Below are 19,360 nucleotides of genomic sequence, written 5' to 3'. Positions count from 1 at the left end.
GAAAAGTAGGAAATAGATTTGCAATTTGTTTTCATACAGCTGATGATTTTGTACTGCAAGATGTGCGAAGTTCCGTTCCATCGCAGTGTAATTTTGTTTCAGCCCCAAAATAAAAAAAAAATGAAAGTAGAATTTTTGCACCGATAACCAAAAAGAAAAAAAGCTTCAATGTGCTTTTGATTGTCTTATTGTAAATCACAAATGAGAGCAAATGTGTAAAAGAAAATTTTCAGCTGTAAGCCCAAAATACCTGACTCTTAGTATAAGAATAGAAATTTTCATGAAAATTTTTCTGAATTATAAAAGAGATTTTCCTAGGAAAATTGCTGCAAAAATTTGATTCTCGTGATACTTAAAATGTATCTTGAACTGTAAATAATATGATCGGAGTGCATTTACCGAGTTATTATAGTTCCGGTTTTCGAAGAGTTTTAGGAAGATTTTTATTTTCAAACCGGTTTTATTTTCCGGTTTTGTTTTCAAACCAAGAGGATAGAATAGCTGCTCGATGAATGTTCACTAACACTTTCAAAATGCAATTTTTTTTGTGCAAATTAACCGCCCTCTTAATCGTTCCAATCTAATTGAATCCAACTAGTTGGTTTTTTTATGTCTGATCAAATTTCGGCTCTTAAGTTTAATAGTAGCAGCACAAATTTATAGTTCATCAAAATTTGATTTTTAGAGACGATTTGAAAGTATTTGAGACCTACTAAAGTTCAGACGGAACAATCAGGGCTTTGCCCTGATATACGAGCAGTATTGTGACTATACACGGCTTTGATCTCGTCTAAATATCTTTTTTCTGAAATTCGCCGCCTGACTTTGGATCATGAAGATCAAAAATCCATAATTTGAGACAAATTCTCGGAGCTTTTATCTACAAAGATAGAAGCTATATGATCATCATAAAATCGGTTTATCTTTTTTATCGAGGAGTTGATAATTTCAGGTGGTAATAACAATTAATTTAGCGTGTATATGCGAAAAATCTGTGGTTACCCTCTCATGTTAACAGGTGCATGGATCAATTTATTGAGGCGAAGCACCTACCTTATTATATTGCAGGCGTGGATATAGGGAGAAAGGCAATTCTGAGGAACTCGACTGGTTTGTTGTTTTGCTGATAACTTCTGTTATCTTCATTATGGCAGCAGCAAGTTGCGGTTAATAGGTTATACTTCATTGATCAGCTGATATTATTAAACCCCTCAAGGTTAGAACCCTGAACTTTACCAGAAAAATTAGGTAAGAATGATTTTCACTTTTTTCTTTTTTGATTTTCCGAAAGATTTTGAAAGAGAAATACGTTAGTGTAACCTTAATGCTTAATTCATCAATTAAAATGTTTTTTTTTTCATTTTTTGTAATCTTTTTCATGCTTTGTTTCATTCCATTGTTTTCTTTTTTTAAAGACGACTTAAAAAGATTCCACGTGAGCTCTTCTTTACCCTTTCATAGTGTTATCAAGTGCCCGCCGGGTGCATTTGATTCCTTTTCTTTTACTCTTTCATTGAAAAGACATCCTCTTCACCGAATAGAAATATGCATACCATTATGGAATTTACCGCCTAAGGATATTAGGCAGTTTTTTGATAGAAACACTCCAGATCTTGTTTACAGTAGTCCCCTTTACCCTTTTAGAAAAAGGGAAACTTATATCTAGGATCAATATTGCTTGTATGCTTAACCGGTATGTTAGTTTATAATAGAGTCGGATGTTTCCTTCATAGGGGGAGGTTAGCAAGAGTCCATACTTTTTTATTCTTTTCTTGCACAGAACTGGTACCAAGTACAAAGGTTCCGATAAAAGCTGTAACTCTTAACTCCACCCATCTGCACTCAGAACTTTAAAGACAAGTTTTTGTCTGAGACAAAATTTAATCAATTGATCGTTTTCTGGTTCATTTTGGAAGTTGAACTGAAGTGCGTGGTTTTGAAGAAAAAGAGCAATCTTTCTTGTTTTCCGAGCTGATTAATTATTTCCAGTTGCAAACTGCAAAAGTGTAAAAAAAGGCCTTGTGGTAAATTAATTTGCTCGAATTCGTATTGCGGGAATCTGATACAAATCTTTTTATATAATTTGCTCCTGCAAAAAGTCCATGGTCACAAAACTATAATTTATTACATACATTAGTCAGTTGTAAAAGCTATACCTTCTGATTCAGGAAACAAAAAGTTTTAAATTTTTGCTTCCCAAGTATTTGAGAAACTGTCAACACTTGATACTGGATCTTGAAATAGAGACAGTTTTTAAAACTTCTATCTTTACCATCTGACCCATAAAAAATGTCTTCAGGGAGTATTCATTAGCATAATAGAGAAAAACTTCACTCGTTCTTTGAGTGTGCGCTTTAAAATGCTGCTTTGAGATCCATTGCTATGGTATATCCGTCAAAAATAACAAAAGAAGATCATTTTTAATGCCAAATTGGTTGTGAAATAGAAATAGAGAATGAATATCCCTGAGGAGCCGAATAAGAATAAGAGTATCTCAGTGTAAGTACCCGTCGATATTTTCTTTTGACGTTCTTTTCTTTATTTGCCTAACATAGTCACCCTAAGGGAGTGTACCTACATAGTCGAATGCTCGCGTGGCCTGATAGCTGAATTATATTTTTTCGGGTGAATATGCTACTTTATTGGCTATCAGGGTGCGAATATACTTTTTCTGCTGTTCGAGCGTTCGGCTCTGTAACTCAACACCGCCCTGAGTTGTACTTGGGTTGGTTTCTTAGGTTTGATCTCAATTGACTGAATTAATATTTTTCAAAAACCTTTAAAACTTAGATGGTTTTTTCTCAAGTTTGTTGAAAAAGAAATATTGGCAAAAAGTTACGCCTGTATATTTGATTTTTTTTTGATGATTTCAAAATGTTTACTCTGTTAATAGTCTAAGATTGACAATTGGTTAAAATTCTGCCAACTTATTGGAAGTTTTATTTTTTTCTTAATTTACAAGTTGCGATCTGCTGAAAATGTCTGCTGCTATCTATCATCGGTAGCAAAAAGTTGCTACTCGTTTTCAGTTACTGCTAATAAGTTTGCAATTTAATTTCCTCAAGTGGGAAAGAAACAGACAATGCGTCAATTTAGGTATGAATTACAGAATTGCCCCCTTTTACAATTTCTTTCCTTTTGAACTTATTTTAGAGTCGATAAGTAATTCAGCATTCAGTTCATTGAAGCCCTTGAAACCTTATGGATGTAAAAAGTAAATGTAACCAGGAAAATCGGGTCTTTTTTACTTTTCAATTGTGGATCCAGAACAACATATACTACAGTAAGTACTTTGAATAGAATTAAGCAAAAAGACAAACTGGCTTTATTACACAAGACATTTGAAAAATAAGCGGTTGACACAAATGCTCAGAATAAAGTTTATATAATTGCCTGTACGTTAGATTAGATACAGCCAAATGTATACAAATTTTACCCAATGTAAATCATTATACCTTTTTTTTGCGAATTGATCTCTATTAAAATTTAGTTTTAAAGCGACATAACAATTTTGAGCTGTGATTTTTGGAATCTGAGTCAGAACTAAATTATCTGAGTCAGAACGAAATTTTTATCTGAGTCAGTCCAAAATATCTGAGTCAGAACAAAGTTTCTACGCTGCAGATAAACTTTGCAAAATTGAGCCACAAAGACGCCACAAAATTTGAAGAAACTTCTAAGCAGCCTAAAAGATATTGCCCTGAGCTCATAATTGAAAAAATTTTTTGCCTGCACTTTGTTGTTCTGATTTCGAACAAAATGACGAAATTTTCGCGTTCGATGTAATTTTTAGACAAACTTCTTAATAATTTTAAGTAATTAAGTATTTTTTGAAAATCGCTTACTCCATACAATTTCGGCTTTTTAACTAGCAATCTGAATTTTTAAATAAAAAAGCAAAACAAGACTGCTCGTATCAGGGCGAAGCCTTGAATGTTCCGACTGCCTATTAAGGTTTATGGAGCAGTAATAACATTAAAAAATTTTAAAAAAATAAAACAAAATGAAAAAATTTTTTCTTCTAAAATTTGAAATTTTTTATAAAAATCATCACCCCACACGGCATATAAAGTACAAAAGGATATATTTCGCTACTTGTAACAAATAAATTATGGCAAATAAGCTTCGTTAAGCCAATTTGGAACGGTTTCTAAGACGGATTAACTCTCCGCTACGCGTTAATAGCGTGAAATATATCGCGCGTTAATTGTCCCAAATTGGCCAAAATGGCAATCTTTAAACCCCCACTATTTTACGAAAAATTATCACAGGTGAAATATCTTTTCAAATTAGAGCTCAGGACAACAATACCTTTCGAATGATATAAAAAATTCCGTCAAAAATGGCTAGTTAAAAAGTCGAAATTTGTCTGAAGAAAAAAAAACCCACCCCGAGCACAAATATTCCGTTACTTTCGTATCGAAAGTCGGAACAATAAATTATTGATGCCTTGAGTATTGATGCCTTGAGCTCGAAAATGAACACAGCAAACACCTCATCTGTGATTATTTTTTGAGTCGTTTTGAGGGTCTAAAGTTAAACTTTTTGGCCAGTTTGGGACAAGTAACGTACGAGATATTACGTGCTTTTACAGACAAACGGCGGATTGGACCATCTTAGAAATCGTTCCATTTGATTTTAGGCATTTCTTTTGGAACAAATTGCTTCCGAAAACATTTTCTAGGCAAAATGTATCGCATTAAATGTTCCAAAGCGTTCGGGATGATGATTTTTTTATTTTAGAAAAAACCTCAAAAAACATTTTTTTTAAATGTTTTTTTTTGTAAATCTTTCATCAATTTTTCCAAAGCAGACACTCCTCCATAGACCTCCAAGTGAGCACTACTCCAGGAAAGACAATAGTAACAATCAGTACTTCGCTCTGACACAGTAGGGGATTAGGGGGGTGGACGCCCCTTCACCTCTCTCAGAGACTCGACCCCCTGCCGATCCAAAGGGTCCCCCTTGTACTATGTTTAGATATCCATTTTTGGCTTACTGACCTTAAAATGTTTTAGAGGCGCCTTTGGCGCTAGTCTATACTAATTTTAAGGTGGGGAGCGCGCGCCGACAAAACGCGATTTTACTCTTGTTGTGATGTACACCATGTTTTGCATCTGTTGCAAAACGTATATAGTCTAATTAACTGGTCACTCCTATATGACCTTCATTGGCCATTCTCTCCGGCGGAGAAAATGATCGCTCATTGTTTTAATGTTTTAACTTACCGACTAATTCATCTTAATTCTTTTATTTTTAATAGTTTTAACTTAGAATTAGCTACAAAAAAGTAACATTTTATCATGGCGCAGTCAACTAACGAATCTAACGTGAGAGGAATACCTCCATTTTGGCAAAACCATACGGTGGACCCCCCATTCCATGGGAAGACTGGAGTGATCTGTTTCAATTAGCTATAATTGCTAAAGAGAACATTGACATAGAAAATTTACTTAATCCTTCGGAGAAACATCATCCGCAACCTCCAAATCTGGAAAACCCAACGGATGGAGAAACAGATACCCAAAGACGCTCGAGAATGGAGAGAAATAACCAGGAACAAAGACGATACGATGAAGAGGAATCAACATCAATCAAAACTGAAACCAAGAAATTCAACGGAATGCGACTAGAAGAAGCTGACAAAAAATTACGTTCGGTTCTATATCTCGCACTGGGAAATGAAGGGAAAAGGATCTTCGGACAAAAATTTACCAAGGTGAAAGTTTTACAAATTTCTTTTAAAGAATTCTGGGAGTCCCTAGCGATCGCTTTCGTAAGAAAGACAAACGTCACATTTGAACGACATAAATTGTTAAACAGAAAACAACGCGACAGAGAATCGCTCGAACAATTTTGGGGTGCTCTAGCTGAAATGGCAAAAAAAGTAAGACATAACCGCAGGAGAAGAAGAGTGGGTACGAGATATTTTCATAAATAACATGAAAAAATACGACATCCAAAGGAAACTGTTAACAGAAACCCTTCCTCCACGTGAAGCACTAAATGTAGCACTCATAGATGAAAAGGGAATTTTAAATCAACTAAAGTTAACAAACAATTTTAAATCCAACGGACCATCCGTACATAAATCAAACAATCACTTTAATGTCAAAAGAGAACCAACCCTCAATATCGAACGAAGTAACAACTGTATGAAGTGTGGCGGAACATTCTCAAAAGGACACTTAGCAGTTTGCCCAGCAAAGGACACGACTTGTTCTTCCTGTAAATTCAAAGGTCATTTTACCAGACTTTGTAGATCTCGTCGTAAAAATGTAAACATTGTAAATACTCAAATTGTAGATAATACAGATTTTAATCCGTCGGATATTCCGGATGTAAATACTGACCACATGGATAGAGAATGTTGTAGCGTCATAAACGCATGGCCGGAATCTGGACAAAGTGAAAACGACGATTTTTCTGTATTAAATGTAACTACGATTTTCGGCGAAGATGGAAAGGAATTGAAGAAATTATTGAATATCGGACTTGGAAAAGAAAACCAAATAATTTTAAATATTCAAGTGGATTCGGCTAGCCCAGTGAGTTTCCTCAAGAAAAACGTACTACACGAACTGAAATTACGCGACCCTTACTTAAAAATTTATCCTGTGGATAAGGCAACCAAAAACCTGTACTGTGGATTCACAGATAACGCCATAAATATTTCTGGAAAAGTGAAACTCCCGATCTTTTCAAACGGCTGGTCTGACAACGACTGTCATTTCTTTTTAACCGAAGGACACGAGAGAAATATCCTAGGAAACGACAACCTACCAAAAGTGGGGATACAAGTCTCTCAGAAACACTTTCCGCATTTCCAGACTAACAAGCAGTGTAAGTCAATAAATTCCATTTCACAAACAGACAAAGATAGGGAAATTCTAAACATATCAAAAACATTCAAAAATTTATTCCTTCGGATTGGAAAAATTAAAAACCAGATAAAAATCACTCATTTTAACGAACCCTTAAAACCAATCCAACTAAAGGGAAGACGAGTTCCCCTTCACTTACTGGACTCTGTCAAGACAGAAATCAATAGATTAAAAGCAGAGGGTCATATTAAAAAACTAGAAAATTGTGACGAAGACCGTTTTATTAGCCCAATAGTCATCACTTGCAAAAAAGACAAATCTATCAAGTTAGCCTTAGATTCAAAGTTTATAAATAAACAGATTTACAAGAATAAATATCAAATGCCGAACATCCACGAACTAGTAGACAATGTCGCAGCACAAATTACTAATGATTCCGTTGGAGAAGTGTGGTTTACCAATTTAGACTTAAAAAACGCTTACAGTCAACTCTCACTAGATAAATTTACTAGTAACCAATGCAACTTTAGTATCGTGGACGGTGATATTACGGGTACCTACCAATTTTTAACTGGCTTTTACGGCCTAGGCGATATGCCTAACGAATTTCAAAGAGTAATGGATTCTACATTAGGTTCTATCCCTTTTACTAACTGTTACTTAGACGACATTTTAATTGCTTCCAAAGGAACATTTTTAGACCACAAGAATATCGTGTTAAAAATTTTATCCACTCTAGACGAATATAACTTCGCGGTAAAATGGTCAAAATGCAAATTGTTTCAAAAAGAAATAGAATGGTTGGGATTCAAAATCTCAAAATCAGGAATTACTCCTTTATTCGACAAATCAAAAGCTATAAAAGACCTACCTATTCCAAAGAATTTGAAAGAACTACGATCATTTTTTGGTTCTACAAACCAATACATTAAACTTGTTCCAAATTTAGCCTCTTTAGGAAGCCCGCTTCGCCCGCTTCTTAATAAGAAATCAATATTCCAATGGAACAATGACCATACAAAAGCGTTTGAAAAAATTAAAGAAGAAATTGTAAGCCTAACAGAGAATACCCATTTTGACGTAAAACGCAAAACCAGAGTAAAAACAGACGCGTCACATAATGGTCTGGGAGCTTCGCTCGAACAACTCCACGGGAACGACTGGAAAACAACTTCTTTTGCTTCACGCTTTTTAAATCCTCACGAGTCAAAATATTCTACGAACGACCTCAAATTGCTAGGGGTCGTATGGGCCGTCGAACATTACAAAAATTACCTTTACGGATCGGAATTCGAAGTGATCACTGACTACAAAGCTTTATTATCCGCTTTATCACCAAACCACGGAAATAAAACATATCACAGTAGACTAACAAGATGGGTAGACAGATTATTACCTTTCAATTTTTCAATCAAACATATAGCAGGAAAAGATATGGGCTTCACTGACCTTATTTCTAGAATCCCATCTGGAAAAGCCCTCCCAATATCCCACTACGACGAGGAATTTGTAGTAGCAAATATTAACAAGATTAACAAATCATTTAATCCGTCATAGAAACTAAGAATTACCTGCTCAGCCATGAGTTCTAATCTGGAAAATTCCGATTACGCTTTATTACGTAATTACCTAATAGCAGCAGCACTAAAACTTATTAACTCGACTTTCCCAATTTGTTCATTTAATCACAAAAGAACAGAATTTTGTACCTCAGATTGCATTCCAACGGATTATTCTAAAACAAACACACTAATTATTTCTATTTCTAACTCCGCATTTCTTTATTTTTTAATTCTTAATTGTAGTTTAATTAATTCACCTGTAGATAAAAAAATTGTAGATACTGTTAATATGAGTAATAAGAATATTGTAATTAATCCCACCACTTCCGGTATTTCTGTAGATTTAGATTACCCGCTTTTACCAGATCATGCTAGTCTCGTTAAAAAATACCGCGAAAATTTGAAGTTGCCGGATTGACCCTTAGATTTAAATATTTTATTTAACGCCAAGTTAGTAGCTCTCTTGACAGAAGACGATCCCATGTTGAATCCAATTGTTAAAGCACTTCAAAATAAGGTGGAGAAGATTAATGCAAATTCCCCCTATTTCAAACATTTCACCCGAGACCTACGCGAATCCGACGGATTACTTTACATGGACGGTAAACTCGTTATTCCATTTACCTTAAGAAACGCGATGATGAAGACCCTCCACGAAACTCATCCAGGTCAATTCGGAATGAAGTATTTGGCCCAATACATCTGGTGGCCTCATATTAACAGGAAAATTTACTTCCACGGAATAAATTGTTCAAAGTGCACATCGGCGGGTAAGAACTTGAAAACGGTCATTCTTAATTCACAAATTAGTGAACTTCCTCCATTATCGGAACCAAATGAAGAACTTAACCTAGATTTCGCTGGTCCTTTGGATTTCCCGTCGGCAAAAATTACATCTTCTACCTCTACAAAAACAGTTATTGAATTTTTACAAGACTATATATTCTTGCACGGGATACCTTATTCAATAATGTTAGACCACGCCACTTGCTTTACAAGCCAAGATTTTAAATTATTCTGTGATTCCAACAACATCAAAATAATTTTTTGTACAGTAGGCGACCACCGTTCCAATGGATAAGTCGAAAAATTGGTACACACTGTGAAAATCAAATTACTGGCTATTTCAAAAGAACATCACAAATGTACTCTGCAAAACGCCGTTTCAAAAATTATCTGGAATTTACGTTCAACTTACCAATCAAAAATTAAATGTTCGCCTTTCGAAATCCACTATAACAGAAAACCAAATACAATTTGGAAACAATTAGCTTCTGGTAAACCCTCCTTTGGAATTTTAGACAAAAGGAAATCAATACTGTCTAAGGAACGGGCAAAGGACTGGAACGCAGATGATAGACTAGAAGACGGTTACAAGGACAGTTTGATAGCGAAAAAGAACCAAACCCCTACCGAAAAAGGCTATGACACGGACTACGCCTCATCCTCGAAAATCACGCCTAATAGATTACCAATCAAAAGTCACTTCAAAGGTAGAATCCTTCAGAAAACTAACGGTAGCATCAACCGAGACTGTTTCTATAAGGAACTAAACAAAAGAATCATAAATTCATCCACCTCGGCAGTAGAACTATCCGACGGAAAAATAATACGAAAATCCGACATTGCGTTCCCTATTTCTACATCAAATAAAATCAGACCTTTTAAAGGTAATATGTCATTCCCGTACTTTCCTAATCCTAATGTTGAAGTAGGTCAGAAACAAGAAGGCCCAAGATGAAGACCAAAAACGAAAAAGCCAATGAAAAGAACTAGCAGACAAGTGGAACAGGACCCATCTGACAATCTTACAAGGACACGTGTATCAGGGTCATCATACAAACCTTCCAGAAGACAAACTCGCCGCTCAAAGAAGTCGTCAACCCCTCCAGGTTACCTTGCTTCGGATGAATCTATGCTAATTCCTTCGGATATTTCGGATACTAGCGAATGGGAATGGATAGCGGACGGTTTTCCTTGTAGAGATGTAGCCAGAGAGCGCTTTATTTCAGATTCACTTACACCTCATTTCTCAAATAGAAATGATCCTTATTCTGGCTTAACCAAACCTGAAATAAAATCTGAGATTTTAGAAGACGACACTGACCCGAATAGAGAGCAACTTATAGACCAGTCTTACGAGTGTCCAATAAGCGTTATCCCGGCTCGTCGAACCCTTAGTACAACGGAACAGAGAACCGCGACCCAGGGAGAGGATGAACTTACCACCAAACAACGGGATTTACAAGACGAGTGTAATCCAACGGACTTTGATTCAATCACAGACTTTCCGGTCTACGAAATAAACGATTCAACAGACGAGTGCACTCCACCTCTCAATCCCACCAACATACCCGGTAAAATTCCTCCCACCATCCGCCGTTCTAGTAGAAATGTTGGCCCATCAAAAATTTACGGTCAAAGATATTTTATAGATGCCGTAGAAATTTCTCAAGAAACCTCTGGTTCAGCGGCCGATTCCATCGTGATAGAAATAGATGATACTCACGAGACTGATAACAACACGGCTCCGGCGGAGTTAATTGTGCTAGATTCCGATTCACCATCTCCGGACCAAACATCCACCCCATCAACTGACGAATCACTGAGGATGGAATTAGAAAATTTTGGAGAGCATTCCGAGCTTGACAGTGAACTTTTTAACACAGAACTAGAAAACTTCTTAAATGAATACAGAAATTTGTAATCACCAAGCAAAATTCCAACCGTTAACTTTCTTATCATTGAGTATTTCCTACTTTACAAACCGGTGCTAAACTACATGGAACTGAAAGCTTTTGAGTACATGAATCCCCACAACTAATCAATTCATTCGAATAAATTATCAGTATTTGGAAATATCATACCATACTCATAAATTATTGTTCGGATTTACATCTACTTAGCGCGATTAAATTCAGTGCTTTCATTTAAAACCCGGTGATAACTTCGTCATATTTTATCTTTTTATCTTACTTCGCTCTTATCCGTCGGATAACCGGATAACCATTTTTTCCATTTCCATCGTAGCAGTATTTAGTGCTTTAGGGGTGCTTTAGTTACCCATTTTGCGGCGCTTTAAATTCTTTTCCTCGTCCTTAAAGGGGGAGAAAGGACTCTGGTTCAGTTAGTTCTTATTCTTTACTTTTAAACGTAATTTAAGATTTTTTCCTGCTTAGAGGAATGTTGTGATGTACACCATGTTTTGCATCTGTTGCAAAACGTATTCAGTCTAATTAACTGGTCACTCCTATATGACCTTCATTGGCCATTCTCTCCGGCGGAGAGAATGATCGCTCATTGTTTTAATGTTTTAACTTACCGACTAATTCATCTTAATTCTTATTCTTTTTAATAGTTTTAACTTAGATTTAGCTACAACAAAGTAACATTTTATCAATTCTTGAAACTTTCCAAAAAGTGCCTAAAAACGCCCTATTTTGGCCTATATAGGGTCTGTATGGTGATTTGGGAGAGCTCAGAAAATCAATTTAGTCGACCCAAAAAAAAGTCGACAAAATTTTCAAAATTTTTTGAAAATCCGCCCCCCCCCCCGAGAAATTCCTAGATCCGCGCCTGCCCTGATACCAGTATTCTTTTTTGTAATTATGCAGGCGAAATAACTTTTTAAATCTGGTATTGTCGTTATAAGTTTGATAAATTTTCTTGACCTCTCTCTTTTTCTTGACCTTTTGATCATTTTTCTTGACCTAGAATGGAAAAAAGCAACGGCATAGTGTCGGTTTTTCCAAACCTATTTTCAGCCACCTTTGGCTATGTCAAGGAAAGCTTGAAGGTGGTCAAGTTTAGTATCATATTTATTTGATAGGAATTTGACAAGCAGCAGACCATAAAATTAAATTCTCAGTTTTAGCAAAAAATTAGCTTATAAAACTCTTATTAGTCGCTCTTTTTTCAACTAATTCAATTGCTTTCTACCGAAAAAATAGAGGTTATTTTGGAAACAAATCCAATGAAAATTGAAATAATTAAATAAAATTTTTATATTTGCAAACTGTTTTTTTTCTGCAAAAACATTGTGATCAAAAAGACTGTGTTATTCTATAGCATCCGGCTATCCATGATGCGAAAAGTTTTGAATTGTCTGGAGAAAAACTATGCCGAGCACAAATTGTTTGCCACTTTCTCGGGAGTCTGGCTCGTAAGACGAAAAAAGTTAAAAAGCTGAAGTTTTCGTTGAAATGCTGGTCAACTTTCTTTCAAGTTGACCACGCTGATTTATCAAACTCTCTTAGAACCCCGTTATTTATAGGCTATATGTTAAAATAATTTCGCACACGACGGTTTTGGACACTGTTTGAAACTTTTGACGTTTTCTTGGCGCCTGCTTTTTCCTCAAATGGGGTAACTATGTTAAAAATGGATGTCGTTGATAAAACCAAAGGTGGGCCTTTTGTGTAGCCTGTCGTCGAACTGCTGAGGCGTTCCCAGATTGAACAGGCAGCGGAAATCAAAAAAATTTCAATTAAGCTCCAGAGCAATACCAGACGCTGCAACTGAAACTTTATAGCTCTGATCTAGAGACTAACAATGTTCATCTAACTTCAAGAAGTGCGCAAACTTGATATCATCATCCGATAAAAGTGAACGCAAAAATTTTCTGCTGAGCACGGTATTGTTTTCTGGGATTCGTGACAACTCGAAAGTTTTAAATGGTAGACCAGAATTTTTTTTTTCAATGCATTAATTTTCCATCGAAGCAAAAAATTTGAAGTTAAGCAAAAATAAAAAAAATTAATTAAAATATTAAAAATTTTAAATTATTACAGAATAAAATTATTTTCGCTTCTCAAACTTTGAATTTGTCCACAAAATCCGAAGGTCGTCAAAAAGTCTTCTCGTTTGAGTTGTTGCCTGTCGTCTGAATTAATATAAACCCATCTTTATTCAAGCCAACTCAATTATTTTTGTTCTGTATTTTGCCAAAATCAATTTCCACGGTTATTTGTTTTCGATGATAAACTTTTCGAATTTAGTCAATACTTTTTTCCTCGATTGAGAAAAAACCAATTTTACATCGAAAAAGGCAATTTGTTTCGTATCCATTCATTGGGATAAAAACAAGCGAAGCCAACAAAAGTTTTTTTCCCTGTTTAGTCAAGCGGAAACGATCCCTGATGACAGAGGGAAAAACAAATAAATAAACAACACAATAAATCAACCACGCGTTGTTTTATATTGACGTTGCTCAAATTACATTGATGGTAGAAATTAGGCGCATTTCTATTCGTTCAGGGAGCACAGGTAAATCATCAAATTTTTCACTTCTTTTCAAAACGAACAAAAACACGTATTAAATTACTTTGATATACCGAAAAACATTTAACTTAAACTTTACTTTCAATTACATAATTGTTCCGACTTTCGGTACGAAAGTAACGGAATATTTGTGCTCGGGGTGGGTTTTTTTTTTTCTTCAGACAAATTTCGACTTTTTAACTAGCCATTTTTTACGGAATTTTTTTTATATCATTCGAAAGGTATTGTTGTCCTGAGCTCAAATTTGAAAAGATATTTCACCTGTGATCATTTTTCGTAAAGTTACGGGGGTTTAAAGATTGCCATTTTGGCCAATTTGGGACAATTAACGCGCGATATATTTCGCGCTATTAACGCGTAAGCGGAGAGTTAATCCGTCTTAGAAATCGTTGAAAGAAGCCAAATTGGTTGAAAGAAGCCTAATTTTCTTAATTGGTTTGCTACAAGGAGCAAGTTAGATTCTTTGTACTGTATATGGCGTGTGGGGGGATGGTTTTCATAAAAAATTTTAGAAAAATTTTTTTTCATTTTTTTTAAATTTCATTAAATTTTTTAATTTTATTACTGCTCCATAAACCTTAAAAGGCAGTCCGAACATTCAGGGCTTCGCCCTGATACGAGCAGTCTTGTTCATTTTCTCTCTGATTGGATCTTTCATTCAGTCATAAATAATTCCATCTGTAATTAAGTTTGACTTTTGATTTAACTTGTTTCGTCTAGAACAATTCTACATTTTGACCTCTTAATGGTACAAATCTAGCCGTTATGTCATACTGTGTAACCGTCAGTGTTATGGTTAAAGATCTAATAAGTGGCCCGCCCGTTTTTAATATGAAAATAGGTATTCAATTTGTCATTCATTATTTCTGAAAAAAAACCATTTTCCTGCTGGCAGCCAAGTCGCTATTTTCACAGGTAAAATCTGTCAGCAGTAGAATAGATTGTATGACCAACATAAGTAATTTAGCAACCCAACTCGTTTGTATACTTTAATAAACCAATAAGCGGGCTGTGTTTTAGTTAACTACCCAAAAGCAATAAACTGTTTTATTAATTTGGCATTTTAGTTAATTTATTGTTCCCAAATGCCTAATATGCCAGAAGTTCAGCTAGCCTTCAGCACACCAATTGACACTTCGATTTGAAGTCATGCCAGAAAAAGAGCCGACAATTTTGCAACCAGACGAAAGTGCACTTGACCGAAAGTCGGAGCGGAATATCTCCCAACGGCAGCTGCTGAAACTTCCTCGACCGTTTGGTGAGTTTTTACTCAGATTTGTGAACCAATACTTTTACAGTTAGAAAAATTTGGAGCTTTGCACTCATTTATTTTTTTACATAAAGTTTCTAATGACTAAAAAAAGCAAATGGTCTAAAAGGGTTTAAAAAAAAATCAAAAGTTTCGCCAAATTTTTTGATTGAGGGTAATCACTTCGCCGTTTTGGTCGCTATTTTTTCTGAATTGTACAACTTGCTCCTTAGCCTTGTTTTCAGGGGCTTAAAGGTTTTGATAAATATGTGTAAAGTCAAAATCTAACTTTGATTTCGAGCAAACTTACTACAGAATTAAAACTTTCATGTCTAAACCAACACTGATAAAGCTGTCTTGAGCTCTAATCGAACTTTTTCCAGTCCTCTCAAATTATAAAATCAGTTCTGTAAACTCTTTTTATGAAAAATGACGAGAAACGATAAAAGATTGAACAATAAAAACCCTGTTTGTTAATTAACATGTAGGAATGACCTGACATTCTTTGAAGTTGACATTGCACATGATATTTTAAGATAAAAAATTGCTCGCATCAGGGCAAAGCATGAATTGTTCTGACTGCCTTTTACTTGGCCTCGAATAGTTTTTGGCAAACTTTTTCCTGATTAACTATAATGTTTGAAATTTGTTTTGTTTCCTCCAGAATAGTCAATATTAAATAGCCGTTAAAACTTCATTGGTATACTTAATTAAATTGACCGATCAATTCAATTTGGAATAACTTCGAGTGAGGGTTATTTTGCTATGCTTAAATAGCGCTTTCGCTTTTATCGTATACAGTTGAATTTTCAGCAGTGTGAAATATTTAGTAAAAAAACTGACCAAATTGGCATTTTTCAAACTCCCAATTTCTTCTTTTCAAGGTTACGGTTATTGTTCCGACTTCACAAAAAAATAGAATATTTATGCTCGGTGCTGTGTTTTTTATTCAGTCAATTTTTGCCGAGAAAAATAATAATTTTCAACAAAATAATTTTATGCTCCATTGAAGATATCGACTTTTTCAATGTAGAAAATGTTTTTAAAAAAATTTCGCCTCCAATTATTTTTGTTAAGTTTTGGCGGTTTGAAAATTGCCGTATTTGCCATGTTCTGGACTAAATTATGCGCACCTTGAAGAGTTTATGCATAATGCTGAGAGCGTAACGCGAATTATTTATGCGTGGCGAATTATCCCGCATAACAAAATCGTTCCAAATTTAATTGAGGCTAGCTAATTGGTCGTATTAATTTCGTACGACTCAACATTTCACACTTTCCCTTTTTTCCAAAATTTTAAGGTTTTCAATATTTGATTTTCCAAAAACTATTCGATATTAATTGAGGGACAGTCGGAACATTCGTGGTTTCGCCCTGATATACGAGCAGTCTTGTTTCGATATCTAAAGTTGGTCTCCGGGAAAAGTTAGGCTAATTTTATCCGTTATTTTACGCAAAAGTTGCAGCAAAACCGTACTACTTGTTTCGGATGCAAAATTAGTAGATTGATAATCTGTTTTTTTTTCAAATTGAGGTCAAAATTCCGTTGCTTACTGCGAAAGTCTCCTTACATTATTTTCTTAAAATTCACAAACTTTAAACTGGAAAAAAGATTCCTAGTACCAAGTTGAATCCTCGATTATCCTTTGACATCTATAAATTTGAAAAAACAATTAAAACTTGAAAATCCCCGCGTTTTGTTATAAAATGTTATGAAATTGATGCATTTGGTGTCCTGAAACGTAATCAAAAGATCAAATACTTTGTCACATTTTACTTTTGAATGGTTTTTAAGCCGGATAAATTCACCGTTTAAGCGTTTGCAGGCAAGTTTTACAACACGAACTAATTGTCAAATTGTAAATGATCTTATTAGGATGATTTAAAACCTCAATCAAAAAAACTGAGACTGAATTACAAAAAACTCATCGAGCACAATGCTTCTGTCGCTTTCTTCGAAAGTTGTAACAGGAGTCTCTTTGAGATTATCATGATTATTGCTTTGGAGGGACAAGCATTTTCATCGTGTTATGCCAATAAGTGGCCACTTTATGGTTTATAATAAGAGAAGTACCAATTTTTAAGTACTACTCGAAAAGAAAAATGGTTTCCATAAATCATGTAAGGGTGGAAAGTCAACAGATGTGAACAATTTTTTTCTTGATACAAATTGCAGTTTTATAATTTCAACCAAATCTTTTCCTTGAATTTTAAATGTTTCAAAAATGTTTTATAGGTTCTCCGATAGTATTCTGATTAAGAAAATAACAAATTTTGAACGTTCTACCGTCTTCATCCTCCAAAAGTTTCACAAGATGTTTATTGTTCCGACTTTCGATACGAAAGTAACGGAATATTTGTGCTCGAGGTGGGTTTTTTTTCTTCAGACAAATTTCGACTTTTTAACTAACCGTTTTTGACGGAACTTTTTTATATCATTCGAAAGGTATTGTTGTCTTGAGCTCAAATTTGAAAAGATATTTTACCTGTGATAATTTTTTGTAAAGTTATGGGGGTTTAAAGATTGCCATTTCGGCCAATTTGGGACAATTAACGCGCGATATATTTCGCGCTAGTAACGCGTAAGCGGAGAGTTAATCCGTCTTAGAAATCGTTCCAAATTGGTTAAAAGAAGCTTATTCGCCATAATTGGTTTGTTACAAGGAGCAAAATCTATCCTTTTATACTTTGTATGGCGTGTGGGGGGATGATTTTCATAAAAAATTTTCAAATTTTAGAAGAAAAAAAATTTTTCATTTTAAATTTTTCTTACATTTAATTTTTTAATGTTATTACTGCTCCATAAACCTTAAAAGGCAGTCTTGTTTAAATGTTCTCAGCAGGCTGAAGGTATTTTTCTTAAACTTTAAATGTTCCAAAGATTGTTTTGTAGGTTCTCCGATAGTGTTTTGATTAAGAAATTAACAATTTTTGAGCGTTCTACCGTCCTCATTCTCTAAAAATTTCACGAAAGAATTTTTTTCTCATTTTCTGAGCAGGCCTAAGAAGCTTTAATAAGGTAGCTTTCAGGAAGCTTTAAAGATCTCCAGGGGTAGTTTTGCTAGCAATCTGGAAACTTAACACAAGCAGTCTTAACTTTTTTTGGGTTTGGCTGTAATACTTTTAGGATAAAATACTTGAAACTCCACCGATTTAAATTATCATAAGCACTAAAGTGTCACTTGCATTCAAGGGTTTTTAAGATTTGGAGCAGACGCAAACTATCAATCATGCTCAGTATAATTTGCATACAAATTGGCTATATTAAAAAAGTATATCAAGAAGGATAAGATATAAAAAGAAAAATGGGTTTCCAGTGTAAGTCATTTTCCACAATACTATTTAAAAAATTACCAACGCCTTAAAAAACAGAAAAAAACTCTTGGCTAAGTTCACAGTGTTTTTGAAATCTTCCAAAATGCGAAGCATAACTCAAAAAGGTACAAATGTTTTTAATTCAAATTCGTCAGATTTTCAAAAAGTCTAGTTTTTATTTCAAATATAAAAATTGACTACCAACAAAGACGTGCATTTGATTTTGAATAAATGTTTGTACAGTTCAAAATGTTAAGTCATTTAATAGTGGCCGGAGTCTTTTCTGAGGTGTACTACTGCTCAACAAGCGAGACATCTGAATGATAAATTGGAGCATGCTTAAAAATGGTGACATTGATTAAAAAATCAGTCAATTATTATTTGAATAAAAATAACCAATAATTGCAAAAAACAGTAAGCAAGATTTTATTGTTCCGACTTTCGATACGAAAGTAACGGAATATTTGTGCTCGGGGTGGGTTATTTTTTCTTCAGACAAATTTCGACTTTTTAACTAGCCATTTTTGACAAAATTTTTTTATATCATTCAAAAGGTATTGTTATCTTGAGCTGAAATTTGAAAAGATATTTCACCTTTGATAATTTTTCGTCAAGTTATGAGGGTTTGAAGATTGCCATTTTGGCCATTTTGGCCAATTTGGGACAATTAACGCGCGATATAATTCGCGCTATTAACGCGTAAGCGGAGGTTTAATCCGTCTTATAAATCGTTCCAAGTTGGTTGAAAGAAGTTTATTTGCAATAATTGATTTGTTACAAGGAACGAAATCAATCTTTTTGTACTTTATATGGCGTGTGGGGGATGATTTTGATTTAAAAAATTTCAAATTTTAGAAGAAAAAAATTTTCATTTCATTTTATTTCTTTTAATTTTTTATGTTATTACTGCTACTCCATAAACCTTAGAAGGCAGTCGGAACATTCAGGGCTTCGCCCTGATACGAGCAGTCTTGTTTGTCTGTAAAATTCATTAGTTTGAGGTTAACAGGCATAAGTTAGTTTTCTGTAAAAAAACTAAAGGCCATTATTAGGGAGCGTTTCAGGGTCTTCCTCATATATTTCGTCCGACAAGAAAAACGTAGCAAAATAATTTGGCTTTACTACGTGTT

At 34.6% G+C, this 19,360-nt stretch overlaps 1 protein-coding gene across 5 annotated transcripts in view; it reads left to right on the top strand.

The window, feature by feature from the left end:
• The first annotated feature begins 1,037 nt into the window (after positions 1 to 1,037).
• LOC134843731 (arrestin domain-containing protein 17-like) overlaps positions 1,038 to 19,360 on the top strand; it is a 55,487-nt gene continuing 37,164 nt past the window's right edge. For 2 of the 5 annotated variants that reach the window (XM_063859984.1, XM_063859980.1), the window contains exons 1-3: positions 1,038 to 1,248; positions 13,505 to 13,651; positions 14,734 to 14,924. In XM_063859984.1, the coding sequence (XP_063716054.1) occupies positions 14,816 to 14,924 (109 nt within the window). In that variant the 5' untranslated portion in view covers positions 1,038 to 1,248; positions 13,505 to 13,651; positions 14,734 to 14,815. Of the gene's footprint in view, positions 1,249 to 2,291; positions 2,500 to 3,202; positions 3,284 to 13,504; positions 13,652 to 14,733; positions 14,925 to 19,360 lie in introns of those variants that run through there. The other 3 variants (XM_063859981.1, XM_063859982.1, XM_063859983.1) reach the window with 3 other exon arrangements.

This window comes from Symsagittifera roscoffensis, chromosome 4 (assembly GCF_963678635.1).
Source record: "Symsagittifera roscoffensis chromosome 4, txSymRosc1.1, whole genome shotgun sequence".
NCBI lineage: Eukaryota > Metazoa > Xenacoelomorpha > Acoela > Convolutidae > Symsagittifera > Symsagittifera roscoffensis.
The sequence above is the reverse complement of the archived record's forward strand: the minus strand, read 5'-3'. Positions and strand labels throughout refer to the sequence as shown.